The sequence below is a fragment of the Sporobolomyces salmoneus genome (assembly GCF_050403485.1).
Source record: "Sporobolomyces salmoneus JCM6883 DNA, S_salmoneus_JCM6883_v1_ctg47, whole genome shotgun sequence".
NCBI classification, from domain to species: domain Eukaryota; kingdom Fungi; phylum Basidiomycota; class Microbotryomycetes; order Sporidiobolales; family Sporidiobolaceae; genus Sporobolomyces; species Sporobolomyces salmoneus.
The window spans coordinates 112,232-128,226 of record NW_027481116.1 but is presented as its reverse complement, the minus strand read 5'-3'; the positions used below and the strand labels follow the sequence as shown (position 1 = coordinate 128,226).

At 52.6% G+C, this 15,995-nt stretch overlaps 5 protein-coding genes across 5 annotated transcripts; 4 read left to right on the top strand and 1 right to left on the bottom strand.

Moving 5' to 3' along the window:
• Nucleotides 1-381: 381 nt before the first annotated feature.
• Nucleotides 382-4,773, top strand: JCM6883_004291 (uncharacterized protein; the record flags this gene model as incomplete). Its single annotated transcript, XM_076633948.1, has 7 exons — nt 382-1,827; nt 1,892-3,227; nt 3,288-3,535; nt 3,601-3,970; nt 4,039-4,524; nt 4,581-4,669; nt 4,735-4,773. 7 exons carry the CDS (start codon nt 382-384, stop codon nt 4,771-4,773), a joined length of 4,014 nt encoding a protein of 1,337 aa, XP_076486111.1.
• Nucleotides 4,774-5,241: 468 nt separating this feature from the next.
• On the top strand, nt 5,242-5,758 carry JCM6883_004290 (uncharacterized protein; the record flags this gene model as incomplete). Its single annotated transcript, XM_076633947.1, has 2 exons — nt 5,242-5,679; nt 5,747-5,758. The coding sequence occupies 2 exons, from the start codon at nt 5,242-5,244 to the stop codon at nt 5,756-5,758; spliced, it is 450 nt and encodes a 149-aa protein (XP_076486110.1).
• A 283-nt stretch (nt 5,759-6,041) lies between these two features.
• Nucleotides 6,042-8,470, bottom strand: NCA2 (Nca2p; the record flags this gene model as incomplete). Its single annotated transcript, XM_076633946.1, has 5 exons — nt 6,042-6,321; nt 6,383-6,645; nt 6,707-6,841; nt 6,904-7,919; nt 7,987-8,470. 5 exons carry the CDS (start codon nt 8,468-8,470, stop codon nt 6,042-6,044), a joined length of 2,178 nt encoding a protein of 725 aa, XP_076486109.1.
• Nucleotides 8,471-8,565: 95 nt separating this feature from the next.
• On the top strand, nt 8,566-10,164 carry JCM6883_004288 (uncharacterized protein; the record flags this gene model as incomplete). The annotated part of the gene is made up of 6 exons (XM_076633945.1): nt 8,566-8,647; nt 8,711-8,791; nt 8,865-9,049; nt 9,113-9,397; nt 9,471-9,556; nt 9,615-10,164. 6 exons carry the CDS (start codon nt 8,566-8,568, stop codon nt 10,162-10,164), a joined length of 1,269 nt encoding a protein of 422 aa, XP_076486108.1.
• Nucleotides 10,165-10,612: 448 nt separating this feature from the next.
• JCM6883_004287 (phosphatase PAP2 family protein) lies at nt 10,613-12,477 on the top strand (the record flags this gene model as incomplete). The annotated part of the gene is made up of 11 exons (XM_076633944.1): nt 10,613-10,835; nt 10,902-10,987; nt 11,045-11,093; nt 11,168-11,317; nt 11,393-11,413; nt 11,476-11,600; nt 11,663-11,728; nt 11,797-11,841; nt 11,914-11,946; nt 12,032-12,147; nt 12,213-12,477. The coding sequence occupies 11 exons, from the start codon at nt 10,613-10,615 to the stop codon at nt 12,475-12,477; spliced, it is 1,179 nt and encodes a 392-aa protein (XP_076486107.1).
• Between the last annotated feature and the right edge of the window lie 3,518 nt (nt 12,478-15,995).

Genomic DNA, 15,995 nt, shown 5'->3' with positions numbered 1-15,995 from the left:
TCGGTCGACCTCAGCGCATTCATCAACCTTCGCTTTCATCAAACGATACCCGACAAGGACACCTCGAGGAGCTACCGGGCAATTTCGTGATCACTCGTAAGCACCTTCTCGCTCATTGAGAACCGTTTGCGAGGCCGGACTGACGCTCTCTCGCTTCGAACAAAAGTTTCAAATCGCTTTCATCTCCCAACTCGTCTCAGACCTGGCCCAACCATACGGACGTGCTAATTCGACTTCGACTAGGACCTCGAGTCACCCAAGCTCTCAGTCACGGCGTCAGTCTATCCCTACAACGGGTCACTCGCGGAAGACTTCGATTCGACCCTCTCTCCCCCCTCCAAGTGGAGGTCAAACTTGAGTAGGAAGTAGGGGCACGAACGTATGAACGCCGATCCGATGCAACCACCACCTTCGTCGGTCTATCCCGGCACCCCTCCGCAACAGCATTCGTCGCTGTTCGCTTCTTCCTCGCTTTCGGTGCAAAGTCCCGTCCGGCAACTTTCTCAAACGCAGCAACCTCAAAATACACAGCCTTCGACGCCTCTCAATGAACCGTCACCACGGAACGCACCCTCTCCGCAAATCAAGATCTCTCCCGAAACTCTCGCGAATTTGACTTCGCCCTACTCGCAGTCGAATTCGGTCGATTCTCCCGCTTCTTCGACGTTCTCGAATCAGAACCTCGATCCTGGGAACGGCGGGTACTCCAGGGCAGCTTCTCTCGCCTTAGCGAACGTCGTTTCAGGAGGAGGAGGTCAAAATCCAGGTTCAGCGTCAGGAGTAGTAGGAAGTCAGCAGCAACAGCAGAATCAGCTCAATGGAGCGATGGAAGTCGACATGAACTACGCTAGTTACGTCCAACAAGTCGCTTCTTCAACAAACGCCTTTGTGAATCAAGCGACATCTGCTCACCCAAATTATTATTATCCACCTTCGAATTCAGCCCCTGCGACCACTGTCTCTACTCCCGCTAATCTCACCCCGAATACAACTCCTTCCCTCGCAGCTCATCCTCCTCCCGCTCACCCGACCGTTCAGCGACATCACCCTTATTCTCGTCCTTCCCTCTCAACGCATTCGAGTCAAAACTCGGCTGTACCTCTCTACATCTCGACAACTCCCGCCTCTATCTCCGGCACTCCTCCTCCTACTTCTGCCGGTATCGTAGAATCGACTTCGATCGGTCTCGGAATTCCTCCTCTCGCTTCTCAACTTCCTCAACGAGTTCACTCTGCCCCAGCTCACATTCTATCTCTCTCGACAACCGGACTCGATGGCTTCACAGGGCCGGAGCTGCAGAGTGGAGAATCAGACAATCAAGGGGCGAGGGATCAGCGAATGATGTTAGGGGAAGGAAGTCAGCAGCAACAGGCGCAAGAAGCAGCACTGAAGAAGTTCATGGATGCTCATGCGTATGCTACGGCAAATGGAGTCTCGGCTTCAAGAGGAGGAAACGCAGAAGGAAACGGAGCGACTTCGAGTTCTTCATCGAGTCTAGGACCTCCATTCTTATCGATCGAGATTCCTCCGACACATCAATCTACGGCTCATCATCCACCTCCTTCTGCACCTCCCATTCTCACGACGACAGAAGAGATCCCAGAAGATTACAACGACGCGGTTTCTTCTGCGATTCTCCTCCTTCAGAAACGATTACCGATCATGGAGGCTGCGTTGACGACGAGCGTAGTGGAACCGGGTCAGGACGAGGAAGAGATCTGGAAAGGAATCGAGGCGGCTTATGGAGAATTGAGGAGAATCATGGGAGATAGGAAAGATCGGAGGAGACAATCTGCGGCTCTCGGACCCAAAGGTTCTCCGACAAAGGTCAGTCGTTTTCTCACATTCTTTCTCTGTTGGTTGCTCACAGCTCTCGACTATTTCTCTGCAGGCTCGAGGAAGAAGTTTCAATCGAATGGACGTCGAATCGCCTAGTACCGCTTATCCCGTTTCACCGTTCCACGCTACTCCCCCTCCTCTCATCCACTCTCACTCTACTCCGAATATCCCGACGACTGGTCAAGCAAATGCCGCTCGTCAAGCTACGATCGCTCAAGCACAACGGAATCAACAAATCCAATACGAAGCGCAATTACAAGCTCAGGCTCAGATACAAGCCGAAACGGAGCGCGCGCGGGCGGACGAGGAACAGAAAGTCAAGCAACAAGAAGCAGAGGCGGAAGCTCAAGCTCAAGCTCAAGCTCAAGCGCAAGTTCAGGCTCAAGTTCAAGCCCAGGCACTCGCACAGGCTAAAGCTCGAGTCGAAGCTGAACAAGAAGTCGTGAATCAGCAGCAACAGCAGATTATGAGGGAACAACAAGCGGCGGCAGAACATTACCAACAATTGTTACACGAAGAGAGTCTACGGTTAGCGAGGGAACGGTTACACCAACAGATGCAAGAAGGAGCGGTCGGACCTAATCCAAACTTGCCGAATCCTCCACCGCCTTCATCGATTCCTCCCTCTTCCGGCTTCGCTCTACCGACCGTCTACACTCCCTCTCAATCGAATCCTACCCCTCAACCTACGACTCCGACTCCGACTCAAGCTCAACCACCCGTTCCTGTTCCTTCTTCCTCTACCTCTTCTTCACAAACCCTCGCTCCTTCCGCTTATTCAAACGCTTTCGACCCTTCAGCGACCGACCTCACCCTCCTCCAACAAATGAGTCTTCCCAATCTCGCCTATACCTCGAACAATAATTCTTCTCTCCCTATACCTCCCGACTCGATTGATCCTTCGACTCTCGTCAATCAACCTCAGCAACTCTCGAGCGTGACGGCGAGTACTCCTCAGACTTCGACTTCGAGCGGTTCTCCCGTAACTTCACATACGCCAGGATCAGTCGCGGGTTCGAGTGGACCGATCAGACCATCACGTTCTCGTGCGGCATCTCAATCCGGTTCACGATCTCGAGCCGCGTCGGGATCAGGTTACCAATCTCTACTCGAAAGTCGATCTCGTGCCGCCTCCTCGGCGAGTTCGATCTTCCACCCTTTCGAACGAGACGAGGAAGACGAGATGGACGAGTATGACGGAGGAGCTGGAGGAGTCGGAGAATTCGAGATCGATCCTGATCATTCTGGAGCCGGAACCTCTGCGGCTCACAACGCAAGAGGAGGAGCTTCCGCTCAGATGGGAGCTGCTTCGGCGGGAGTCGATCCGGAGAGCAAGGCCAAGATGGATCCGATCTTTCTCGAATTCCTGGCCGACGTATGTTCGAATCGTGAGTCTTCTCTCGGTATCTCTGCTGCCAGATTGCCGTTACTGACTATTCTCGCTCTAGTCGATGCGACGGACGCCAAGGGAGAACCGATCCATCAAACTCTCATGGCCAAGAAGATGGAGAAACTCGATCAAAGTCACGATTTCCGACCGTTCAAATTCCGAATCCAAGCATTCACCACCGCCTTCTCGGAACGGCTGACCGCTTCTGGTGCTTTCGAGACTGAGGTACCGATCAAGAAGATTCGTCAATACCTTTGGGCTCAACCTTTCATCTCGCGATTCAACGATGATGGTAAAAAAGCTAAAGTGAGCCTCTTCCCTATGTTCTCGAGGGTACACAGAGCTGACGGATCGTCATGATGGCTCTCTAGTCCAAAGGAAATCACATCTGGACGGTCGAAGCAAAAAAGATGCCCGACAAAAGGTGGATGTTTCGAGAATTCGTTCGCTGCATCAAAGGTCCCGCTCCCGCCATCGCTTTTGTCGGTCTCAACTGGTCATGGGCTCCTCGAGTATGGGACCCGCAATGCTCGAGCGCGGCGATCGACGCTTCGTTCATGTCCCCGTCCCTTCCAGCTTGGCTTTCGTGGGAGGACAATGTCCTTTCAGGCGAAGCACCCGAAGCCGCTCAAGGTCAGTCGCTCGATATCGAAGCCGTCGCGACGTTTCAGATGGGAGACAAGGTCCATCAACTTCGTGCGATGACAACTTTCCTCGTCGCGAGTCCGAACGAAGCAGAAGGTGAGCGAACTCTCCTACTCTTAATTGTTCTTCCAATTCGGGTTCGAGGCTGATCGTGAGTTGTCTAGACCCAGGAGCCCTATCTCACGCCGTCAGTCTTCATGCCGCCATGATGAAGGCGCAGGAAATGAGAGGGGGAGACGAAGAGTACCGAACTTCAACGAATAGTGGATCGCAAGACGTCAGCCCTGCCGGTTCCTCCCTCCCGCTGTATCGTTCGCCGAGTATGGGTAGCTCTTCAGTCTTCGAACAACAACAACAACTCGTCGTTCCGGGTGACAACGGTCCTTTCGGCGCTTCCGATTTCGGGCAACTTCCCCAACCTCCGCAAATGTTCACCGGAGAGGTTCCTCAAGTGGAAATGCAGCTCGACGACTCGATGGCGAACTCGTTGCAAGCTCAAGCCGCTCTTCATCAGCACTATTCGAACCTCGCGCTTCAGAACGCTCCTTTCCACGGCGGCTTGTCTGCTTCGTCCCTCTCGTACCCTCCACCTCCCGACCTGGTCACGAATGCCCTTCAAGATGCTGCTACGAACGGAGTCAATCCAGCTTGTGAGTCTCAGTCGTGCTCTTTCTCGGTTATCTGTTGTTGACACGTTCCCGAACAGACACGATGACAGGAGCGATGCTTCCTCATCCTCCGACAAACGGCGCCGGAACTCCCGGAACCGTTTTCCAGCTACGTGATATGGGTCAAGTGAGTTTCGTCTTTTCTTGTCACGGATCGCTATCGAGCTAACGAATGCTCTTTGTCCTCGACAGCAACCTCCGTTCACGACTCTCGATCCTTCACAACTGTAACCTGATATCACGCAGACCATGAGTTCCCTTGGTCGCGACCTTTCCGCCGCCCTCTTTCGACTTTCACCACCTCTGCCTTTTCATATCTTCCCCTCCCCTCTTTTCGTCGTTACCTTTGTCGTTCATTATCATACACTCTGTCCTTGTCTCTACGACCTACAGCACAGTGTTTTAAACCTGCTAGCAAGACTCGCTCTCACTCTCTCTCGATTGTATCAACTCGCTTTAGTCCCTCCCTTGTTGACACACAATTCCTTCAGTACCTTTCCTAACTTAACTTATCCTGTCCTTTCTTCGCACGAACAGCAACGAATAACAGACTAGCTAGATTGTTGCAAAATCAAAAGACCCTAGAAGCTTCTGTCTCTGCCAGCACTCATGCAGAGAAAACGAGAAGAGGTACAGTAGCACGAAGATCTTTTCTTCTCTCTCTCTCTCCTGCACGTCTTACTCTCTCGCTCCCATGCGATGACCATTTCGACCGCTACTTCGACTACTCAAGACCAGCTCACGGCATCGAATCGAGCGACACTATCTCAATCTTCTCCCGAGAGTTCGGACTCGCCGAAGCCTCACTCTCCCTGTCCGATTCTTCCCTACTCACCTACCATTTGTCCCTCCTCCCCTTCAAGTTACGATCTACCATGTCCCGCCGCTGTTCTACACTCGCCTCCTCATCTCCCTCCCTCCGCTGTGGATCAAGACGAAAACTCAAACGGTCAAGCTCAGTTTCGCCACACGAGATGTCACTTCAGAAGTCAAGACATGCTCGAAGCTGCTCACTTGCAGCCAGGAGAAGCGAGGTGGGAATGCAAGTTGGATCAGGGCAGAGGTTTGGAACTCACGGTGGCACCGACAAATTCGCATGTTTCGACCACTTCAACTGGGAAGAAGAAGCAACCTCTGGTGATTGGAGAGTCGCAGGAAACTGACAGCCTGGAAGGTTTGTCGCTCGTCTCATCATTTGTGACAGACCGCAGGCTGACATAGTCACCTGCATCGGCGAGAGTTGAAGCAGACAAAACTCCTCGCGCGACTACCCCGAACAGCGCCAAAATCGAGTGAAGCAGGATGCTCCGAGTCTCGTCAACGAAGAAGATACAAAAATAGGGCTGTCCGGTGGAATGAGCGGAGAGACGAAGATCGTTCGGGGTTACCTGACTCTCGACATGTTTTCGAAAAGCTAGTGGATTCCAAACATCCTGACAATCTATAAATGGAGAGACTGATCAATACTTCAGTATGCTACAACAGGGTCATTTGAGAATCTACGCCTTGATCCGTTCTTTCCAACCTAGGACAGTTCCCCATCTTCTCAATCTTCCAACGAGAACCTTTCTCTCTTCTTTTCCAGCTCTTGCTCCGAGATCCTCCAAGGCTCTGACATCTTCCAAGAATGCAGCAAGAAGCTGGGTATCCCTCGAAGGGAATTGACGCGAGTAGGCGTAGGAACGGAGAGAAGAGAGCGACAGAAGCACGAGACCTTGCGTCGTTGAAGCCGAGAGAGTCTGTGAAGGTCGAGGAGGTGACAGCAAGAGATCGAGTTGACTGAGGATTGAAACACACTGTCAGCACCTCGTTGAATGATCAGGAAAAAGGAGGAGCGCACCGAACAACCATCCAGCATTTCTTTCTCTCCTCTGACTTCCTCTTCGCACCTCCATCGCTTCTCGTGAGTCCTCGGACCCATCTCCCGAACGCGACCAGGATCAACATAGACGGAGCAACTCCGACGAACCCGAATGTCAATTGTTGACTCTTGAGCATCTTTTCGATTCCGTCCATCGCGAGGGCGACGTCGACCTTCACTTTCTGAACCTGAATCAAGAGAGTACGAATCAGAGAGCCTCCGACTGCCGAACGAATTGGAGACTGTATCGAGTCACAGGACGTTCAGCTCATTCGTAGGAGAGAAGAGATTAGCGAGACTAACCTTGATATCTTGTTCCCAAGCTTTGAGTACCGTCGTCAAGTCACCAGATCGAACCTTCTGTGCCAATCCCTCCAGTTCCGGACCCGAGAGATGATACTCATCGCGAGCGAAATCGACCACCATTCTTTCGAGGCTCTGCTCACCGCATATCGGAGGTCAGAACAATTTTTTCGCTCGATGACAAAATCCTCACTCACCTCGAGATCACTTCTCAGACTGTCCCTTCCCATCAAAGCCATAGTCTCTCCACCTCTCACCGTGTCCAAGATCTTCTTTACCGGTTCGACAACCCAATCAATCACGAATCTCTTCGTCGTTTCAACCGCATCGAAAGCGTAATTGATCAAACTTTGTCGGTTGTTGTAAATCGTTCGAGCTGTGAACGCCGAAACCAACGGGATCGACAGGAGGTAAGGCCAAGATCGAACGAGGAAAGAAGGTTTTCGGAGAGGAGCGACGTTCGCTTTGAACGCCGACAAATGGGTGGGAAAGGTGACAGAGAGGATGTAGTGAAGCGAATGAGCCAAGTCGGAAGGAACAGAGGGAGGTGTTGCGATCGATGCCATTGCAGGAGAAGCAGAATGAGGAGTCAGGATCGAATCGAGGTGTCGGAGGGTTGACCAAGTTGCTGAACGAATATCGGCGAGAGAGGGAGGTTCGTTATCGTCGTTTGCCGGGGAAAGCAGACTCGCAAGAGAGAGCTCTTGACCGTGTGATGAAGGTCCTTCCTTCGTCCTGGGATTGACAAGATGGCTTCCGAGCTCAGAACTCGAAGTTGTCAAAGTCAATTTTCCAATCTTGCTCGCCAATTCTTCTCGTTGCTTCTTGATCTTTGACCGTTTCTCGGCGATTTCGTGTCGAGTGAGTGCGAGTGGGGATAGAGTGAGGAAGAAGAGAGAACGAGCGGTCTTGCGACCGAGTCGAGTCGCAGAGGAGAGGGAAAGGGCTGAAGTAGATGAAGTCGAAGGGTCGAGCTCGGCGTCGTCGTTTCCGATAATCGATAGATCGGCGAGAGAAGGGAGACCGGATTTGCCCGAGAGGTGAGGGAAGACGGAAGTGAGGAAGAGGGAAGGAGGGAGAGCTCGTCTCCAGGTGTTGAGCCGGAACAGTGAAGGTTTCTCGCGGGTCGAGGAGGAAGTGAGAGACGATGTCGTGAGTTGCTTCAGTCGAGATGCGGTGATCGTCGCAAGTGAGGTGAACCTTTGAGGTCCAGCTTCAAGGGAGAGAGAGACAAAGGTCAGTTCGGCGCAAAAACAAGTCGAAACAGGGTTGCAGCTTACTTTGCAGGAGGGACAAACCCGTCTTCCAAGGATCACTCTCTGCCCTTGCCCAGTAGTCGTCGTCTAAGCCCAACTCTGCCGCATCTTGCATGAGCGTCCTCAGAATCGTTCCATACGCCGCGATCGTTAATTGCGCTACCGTTACGAGCTCGATCCCCTCCGTCTGTCGTGTCAATGGAGTCGCTCCTGCAGCTTGAAAAGGAGGGAATGCGTCGTCTACGAGTTGAGCGAGGGTTTGAGCCGATGGAGTGGGGGAAGGATGAGAAGAAGTGGAAGAGTGAGAAGACGGTCGTAGTTTCGCGAGTGTCGACCTTAGGTGAGCTTCCCTAGCTTCGACTTGATCGTTGTGCGGTTCAGGCTTCTTCCCTAGGTCGGCGGAAGCGAGGTTGACGGAAGAAGGAGAGGGAGTAGGTCGAACGAGGGAAGGGGAGACGACCGCTAATTTGTTCGACAGCGATGCCGTCAAGTCAGAGGCATAGCTCATGAGTTGGACTAGGTCGAATCGGATCGAAAGTGGAGAGCGGAGAGAAAGGAGAGAGAAAGCTCCGAAACTTCTGGTTTTGCTTCCTCCAAGCGATCATGTCGACCGATAGACTACAGCTATATGCTTTAGCGGGCTCAGATACTCATGACATTGTGTCTCTCGATCCACAATCCCTGGGTTCGTCCTCCGTTCTCTCCCGAAACTTCGATCTTTCAACTCATCTATTTTCGTTTCTTACAGTCGCTGCCTCGTATCTGCAGCTTTTACAACCCGGAGAATGGGATCTAATCACCTGTAGTGACCCTGGCATGTCCCCCTCAGGTGCGTCGAGTCGTTCGCTCATCTCTCTCAGCTACTCTCGCTCATCGTTCTCGGTCTCGCACGTTCATCATAGGCTCGCTGCCGTTCCTAAAACACGGCTTGGAGACATACACTGGCTCAGCTATCCTCCATCACCTCGAGCAGTTATCGCAAAGCGAAGAGGGATCGAGACGAGCAGTTCCGAAAAGCGATGCGAGAGCATTCCAATCCCTCCTCGACACTACCGTGCTCCCGCTTGTACTTCACTCGCTGTACTCTGTGAGGCGGTCTTTCTATCTGAGCTCTAATTGCCGACGGCTGACGAGAGAGGCTCCTCGCCAGTTACCGCAAAATTGGGTCTTCGTTCGATCCCTTCTCGTCCCTCATCTCCCTTTCCCTTCCGCCTACTACCGTCCCGCTCAGCTCCGAGAATCCGCACAAGAACTCGTCACCTCTTTACATCCAGATTGGTGGGGTCTCGGAGGCGAAGCTGAAAAAGAGGAGGAAATGCAACAGAAGCGAAAGAAAGCTTTACTCGATACTGGACTCGAAGGATTGAAGGAGCGAAGAGACGAAGCGAGGAAAGAAGGGAAAGAACGAATGAAGAAGACGTTCGGTGAAGGAAAGGTGAGCATCGAGCCTCCTTGATCATTGCATCTGTGAGATGCTGACGCTGACCTCCTTGATTGCGCTTTGCCAGATCGTTGCGGCAGCTCGAGAAGTCTTCATGTCGCTAGAGACTACCCTGGCTGCATCTTCTACCCCTTTCTTCTTCTCTTCTCCCTCGTGCGTCTTCCCTCGGACCCCGTTTGCGTTTTGCTAACCGCTCTCCCTGGATTCGCAGAGCAACCCCACTCGACGCTCAACTTTCTTCTCTACTCTCTCTCATCCTCTTCCTGCCACTCCCTACTCCTCTTCTCGCTGATCTGATCAACGCCTCGTTCCCTCGACTCTGGGCTCACACCGCTCTCCTCCGTCGAACCCTCTGGTCTCCCGAATCCGTTCCTCTCCCTCGACGACCTTCTCCCTCGCTCTATGCATCTCCCTCTCTCCTTTCGATCCTCCGCGACCTCATTCCCCTTCCTCGAGATTGGGCCTCTCTCAAATCTTTCGGTTTCTCGCCTTCAGCCTCTCGAGTGACGAAACGAGGGAAGCCTGTCGCGTCTTCCGCACCACTCTCGAAGACGGAGAAGGACTTCGTCAGGAAACGGAGGATGTTTATTCTTGTCTGTGCGGTCGGGATTCTCGGCTGGGGAGTAGGAACTGGTGCGATGCCTTTACCGGGGAAACTGGGTAAACTGCTAGGAAGACAGTTCTCCAACGGTGGAGATGAAGAAGAAGATGAAGAGTGGGAGGAGGAAGACGAAGATGAGGAAGAAGTAGAACTAGATTAAGTGACTCGATAGAGCAAACCTACGAATCGGACGTTCCACCACTCGATCAGGCAGCGATTCAACGTCGATAGAGAGGGATCTCGTAGGACTTGGCGATTCGTCGCAGTACACGAAGTTTCGCAGCAAAGCCACCCACTTTCACTTCTCTCTCGGTGTCCTCTCTGAGCTTGGTTTCGCTGACCTGCACTTCTTCCGTTGAAGCTCAACATCGACAACGTCTAGCTAGTCACGTGTTAGCCGTCCAGTCTTTACCTCGCAACTTCTCCTCCCGCAGTCACTAACTCCGAATTTAGCTCACAAAGTCGTTTATTTTTTGCGTCAACCGCTCTGGCCTCGAAGGGGGCCCGTGTTTTCTCTCTGACGTCTGTCTCTCCTTGTGCTCTCGTTCCCTCGCTCTGGTTCTCTCTTCTTCTCTCATTCGTCGTCGTCGGAAAGTTCTTCAAGAGCGATGCCTTCGTTACTCCACCGAACGAACTCCGCCTCGAACGTCGAAAAACCTCAACCCGCTCACACTCAAGCAACAGGGTCGAGTACCGCAGCACCGAATGTAGTTGGAGGAACCCATACGAACGAGCCTGTCGTCGGAAGTGCACAAGGAGGACAGGGAAAAGCGTTCGTTCATCAGAGACCGTCTGTAAGAGAATGGTTCAAAACTTACTATGTCGACCTCCGTGAGTCTGTCTCTTCCCTCTCACAACAAACAAGGGTAGCTTATACCTCGTTCGAGTGGGCTGTAGTCACGATGGCGGCGATCGGAGCGATTAGTTTAGGAGTTTACGAAGCTGATCCAGCTCCCACGAGATCCTTCCCTATCACTTTCTCCGTAAGTCTCCTCTATGCTCGGTACATCGTCGACGTCTATTGACCTTACCCCTTTCAGGACGGAGAGATCGTCTACCCCGAAGTCGCTTACCCTCTCAGGAAAAACAGTGAGCTTCTTCTTTCTGTTTGTTCGTTTTCTTCCTCAAGGACGCTGACTCTTGCTCGATGCCCCGAATCGTAGTCATCCCAATCTGGGCTGCTGCACTCATCGCCTTCTTCGTCCCCTTCGTCTCATTCGGTCTCGTTCAAATCCGAGTTCGAAATTTCGAGGATTTCAACACGGCGGTGTTCGGTGTCCTTTTCTCTCTCATTAACGCCGCTTGCTTCCAAGGTGAGTTCTATATCCGACCTTGAGCGTGTGAGAGGTGTTCGAGACTGACCGGATTTCGTCTTGATCGTTGAACAGTCTTCATCAAGTGGTTGATTGGTGAGCCGTGATCATCTCTTCTACCTCTTTTGATTTTAATCTGACGCTCTGGAGATTCGTAGGTGGCTTGAGACCTCACTTCCTCGCGGTCTGTAACCCGGATATCACGGGAGTCGTCGGAAACGGGTTCCAAAACATCATGTTCGATCGATCCGTCTGTACAGGTGACAAGAACGAGATCAATGACGTGAGCATTCCCTCTGAGCGTGATCATCACATCAACGGACTGACGTTCCGTGTGCGAAACAGTCTCTCGAATCGATGCCGTCCGGTCACTCGACTGCTGCTTGGGCGGGCCTCCTGTTCCTTTCTCTCGTAAGGTCATCTTCACCCGTCTTATTCACCCGTCCTTGATGACTGACTGCGCAGGAGAATGTCGACAGTACCTCAACGGCAAGCTCAAGGTGTTCGCAGACTATCGCCCGCAGGTGAGCTCGGTTTTCGCTTCTCTCCACGACGCGAAGAGAATCTAACCTCAGGCTTCATGATGCTTGAGCTAGTTCTGGAAGATGATTGCGTTCTTCGCGTCTCTCGTAAGTCTCGTCATTTGCGAGACTTTCCTCGCGCTTCTGAAACCGCGGCCTAACAATTCGGTTTCGAATCCCGGTACTGGTACAGCTCGGAGCGTTCCTCATCGCGGGCTCTTTGACAATCGACGAGTACCACCACTGGTACGACGTCTTGATCGGTAGCATCATTGGTTCATCGAGCGCTCTAGCTGCCTACCGAATGTCGTGAGTCGAGTCCTTCGTCTGTTCTCCCCGCATGCCTGCCGCTGACGAGTGTGATCGCTACATAGATACGCCTCGATCTGGGACTTCCGTTTCAACCACCTACCTCTCCCTCGCAATCCTCCTACTCTGCGCTCGCATTCCGATTCTCATCACGGCATGACTGCTCTCCGGTTCCCTTACTCGCTTGACTCGGCAGACTACGTTTCGCCCTTCGCGTCGCAATGGAGAGGTCACGAACAACCGAGGGGAGCGCCGGGAGATGCTTGGAAGCACGGAGGAGGAGGAATTGGAGGCGGACACCTTCCGGGTCAAGGAATGCAGGCAGTCTAGGTGGAGAATCACTCTCGGTGGAAACATGCAGTATCGTACGTAAGAGTCTCCAAACGGTTCGAGCACTTTCGACAGCGAAGCTGACTCTGGGCTTGTTTCGCAGAGGGAGAAAGTCTTTCCGCTTTGCCGTCCAGCATCTCGTCACTATCCCTGTCTGACCCACTCGTTAAGTCTACGCCGTCTCTTTCCCTTTCTATACATAATTTATAATGGTGAATTCTTGAGCCTGGCCGAGGCCTGTTGCCCGCGCTATCCTAGCTCGATGAGAGGACAGGTTCAGCAACGTGGTATTACCGAGTCAAAGACTCGGTCGATGTCGGCCAGCGCGGTTCAAACGGGCGCGAGAACGAAGCTTGGATCGCTGAGCGCTGCGGGACCTCAGCTCGCGTTGACCGCACTCGCGAGCCACCAGATGGGTCTTAACGGTATCCCATAGCGCTCATACGGATGGAAGTGTCTAATGTATGCCAGGCACTGGACGGGGCGCAAGTCGAAATCGCTCTCTTTTCCGTCATTGTCGTCGAAACTGACTCTTGTTTGTCGTTTTCACTTTTTTTTTCGTTCACAGGTGGAGGAAACGTTTCCGCCTCGACCTACAACGCCTAGATTCTCCCTACTGCCTCTCCAACCTCTACATCTTCTGCTATTCTCTGTGCACCATAGTACATCCCATTACCCTCCCCGTGCAAAAAGTTACAATCGGTCCTTCTGTGTTCTCACTCACTCCAATGCGTTCTCGATGCTCTTCTCGAGAGGCAGCACGTTCGTCCGGCAGAAGAGCGACGGCATCAATCATGGCAGAGTAGCTCATTACCATTATAAGCATTCAGAGGCAAGCGAGTGCGGGTCGAGTGTGAGAGCTTTGCCAGTCGAAAGTGGTCTCCGAAAGCCCTGCTATCTTATGCTACCGACAGCAAGCATGATATCGAGCCATCGCCGACGACTGGACGGAATATATAGCCAGTTGACGACTGCCGTCGAAGGCAGCAAAAAGTCGCGAACGAAGAGAGCGTTGCCCGACAAAAAGGAAACTCGTTTCCGGCTTCTCGGGATCGAACCAAGGACATTCAGATGGATCTACAAGAGATTAGAGAACCAATTACAGTCTGACGCTCTTCCAACTGAGCTAAAGCCGGAGAGACACGTTCAAGCGAGCGTTGCCCAAGCATACAAGTAAACTACTCGACTTCTAGAGAAACGACGAGCTCAATCACTGCCTCTTGTGGAAGAAGTACAAGCGACTGAGCAGGGCCACCGGGTGGCCATCTCTTCGGAGATAGAAAGGAGCGGAGGGCGAGAGTGTGTGTTTTCGGAGTAAAGCTCGTTCGTTCAATCTCGAGTCATCCGAGTCTTCTGTTTCGCCTGGAGATTCGGAGAAGTCCAGAGCATGCATGCACTAATAACGCGTCTGCAAATCAGCCTCGACATCGACAATCGAACTCTTTGATCTCAAGCATTGACTCTGGTCCAGGTCGACCTTTCAACCGCGCCGCCCTGTCGACACGCGTCTGTCAATGGACAAGTCCTCGCACCTCCAGAGGGAACCAAGCGAAACTCAGGAAGGGCAGCTCGGGGAAAATCCGTAAATCCACGAAGAAAATGTGAGAGGAGACTCCTCATACATTTTCTGATCCGCTGAGGAGACTCCCCTCACAAATTCGATTTCCCGGTCTTGAGGTCGAGAGTCTCTCTCGTCTCCTCTGGTTTCTTCCTTGCGTGTCTTCTATCGGCAGCGTCTCGTTTCTGGTTCATTGTCCACGAGAATCAGAGCAAGAGGTGAGAAAGCGTAATGACTCTTTTCGTGTCCTTTTGACTGCCGATTTCGAGCCAAAGTCGCTTGTGCTCTCGATACACTCTCGCCAGCAAAAGCTCGTGATGGAAGAATACGGAAGGAAACCAGAAGCTGACTTATCCCGCTCGCGCGGAGTTCTAGTCGGTTCAAGCTTTCCGGCTTTCTGCTCCCGTCCGACCGGACCAGAAGCTTCACCGTAGCAGCGAAATCCAATCTCGTGCATTAGGCAGGTCCAGAGTCATCCTGTACGGTCGAAACGAGACCAAGCAAACGCTTCTCAAGCTGGCAGAGCTATAATATTGCCGTAGTTGACTCGCTCTCTCAAGCAAATTCGCTCGGCTAGCTCAGCTGGTTAGAGCGTTCGACTGTTATCCCAACAGCCCCATCGAGAGGTCGACAGTTCAATCCTGTCGCTGAGCGTTTCCTTTTGTTTCCTCGAGGTAGGTCCTTTTGTTTCCTCGAGGTAGGTATAAACTCTTCTTTTGCTCGCAGCTCGAATATCAGCGTGAGAGTGCTGCTGTAGCTGCCCCCTGATTAGAGAGTATGTCAGACAGAACAAGTTCGAGGAGATTGACAGAAGGGCAGAATCACGAAATCCACCACTCTCTGACGGTCATCCTCTCTCACCCTCGATACTGTCGCGAGGGACGCATAGCTGCTTTTCTAGTCACCTCCTGAAGCGGCAAGAACGAGAGCGAGACATCTTGAATGCACTTTTGCGAAATCACCGACTTGTCGCTGCAAGTCGGCAAAGATTCGGTGTCAAGCTCAGTCGATTCGCATCTTTCGGAAGGGCCACTCTCAAACTGCTTTCAAGGCCGTTGAGCAGGGCTCGAGCTGTGTGCAAGAGATTGACAGCCTCTCATGATTACAGGTCGAGGGTTAAGCCAAAGTGAAGCTGCATTATCACACGCTCGAGAGGACCTCGAAATCCCCCTTCGCGCGAGAAGTGACACGACTCTGCATTTCCATTCACCATGACTCCCGGAAGCTAACAAACGACATCGAGGGTGAAGGGAAGAAGGAAGGTGAGGTTGGAGGTGAAGGAGGGAGGAAATTGGACCTTGGCTGCTCCGATCCATTGAAGCCGTGCCGCCCGACCTCGAAACGCTCCATCTTCGATTAAGCTTCGCTCTCGAGAGACTTTGCTGTTCAGGAGCAAGCGTTTCGAGTAAGACCAGCTTGGCTCTAATTGAGAAGAGCACCCAAGTCATCGCTAGAAAGATAGGTCGAGCTTTTGATCGAGAACGACGAGGAGGAGCCCGTCAGCTCTGGAAGACCGTGAGACTAGAGATGTGAAAGGTGCTCACAGTACGGAGAATAGTGAGGGAGAGGGAGAGGAGCCGGTTCAAGGGTTTCCACGCACTTCGAGGTGTCGAGCGTCGCAGGGGTGGGTGTTGACGAAAGAGAGAAACGATTCTGGGATTTTGGCTGCTCCGCTCAGATACTCCCGACACCGCGACAGTCTCAAGATCGCGACCGATCGGCTGCCCCTCCGACGATTGTCTGCTGCATGGCTTTCGAGGGCTGAAGCAGACAAGATTTGGCAAGATCAGCGGATACGATTGCGATCCGACGGACCATTGGCGCCCTCAGGGATATCTGAAAGGAGCAACCGAATCGAAGGAGAGGAGGGGGATTGTGAGCGAGATTCGAGAGGGATCGACCTGAGAGTGACGACGATCGAGCTGCTTGGGCTGGATGAGTCAGCTGAGCACAGCGAACA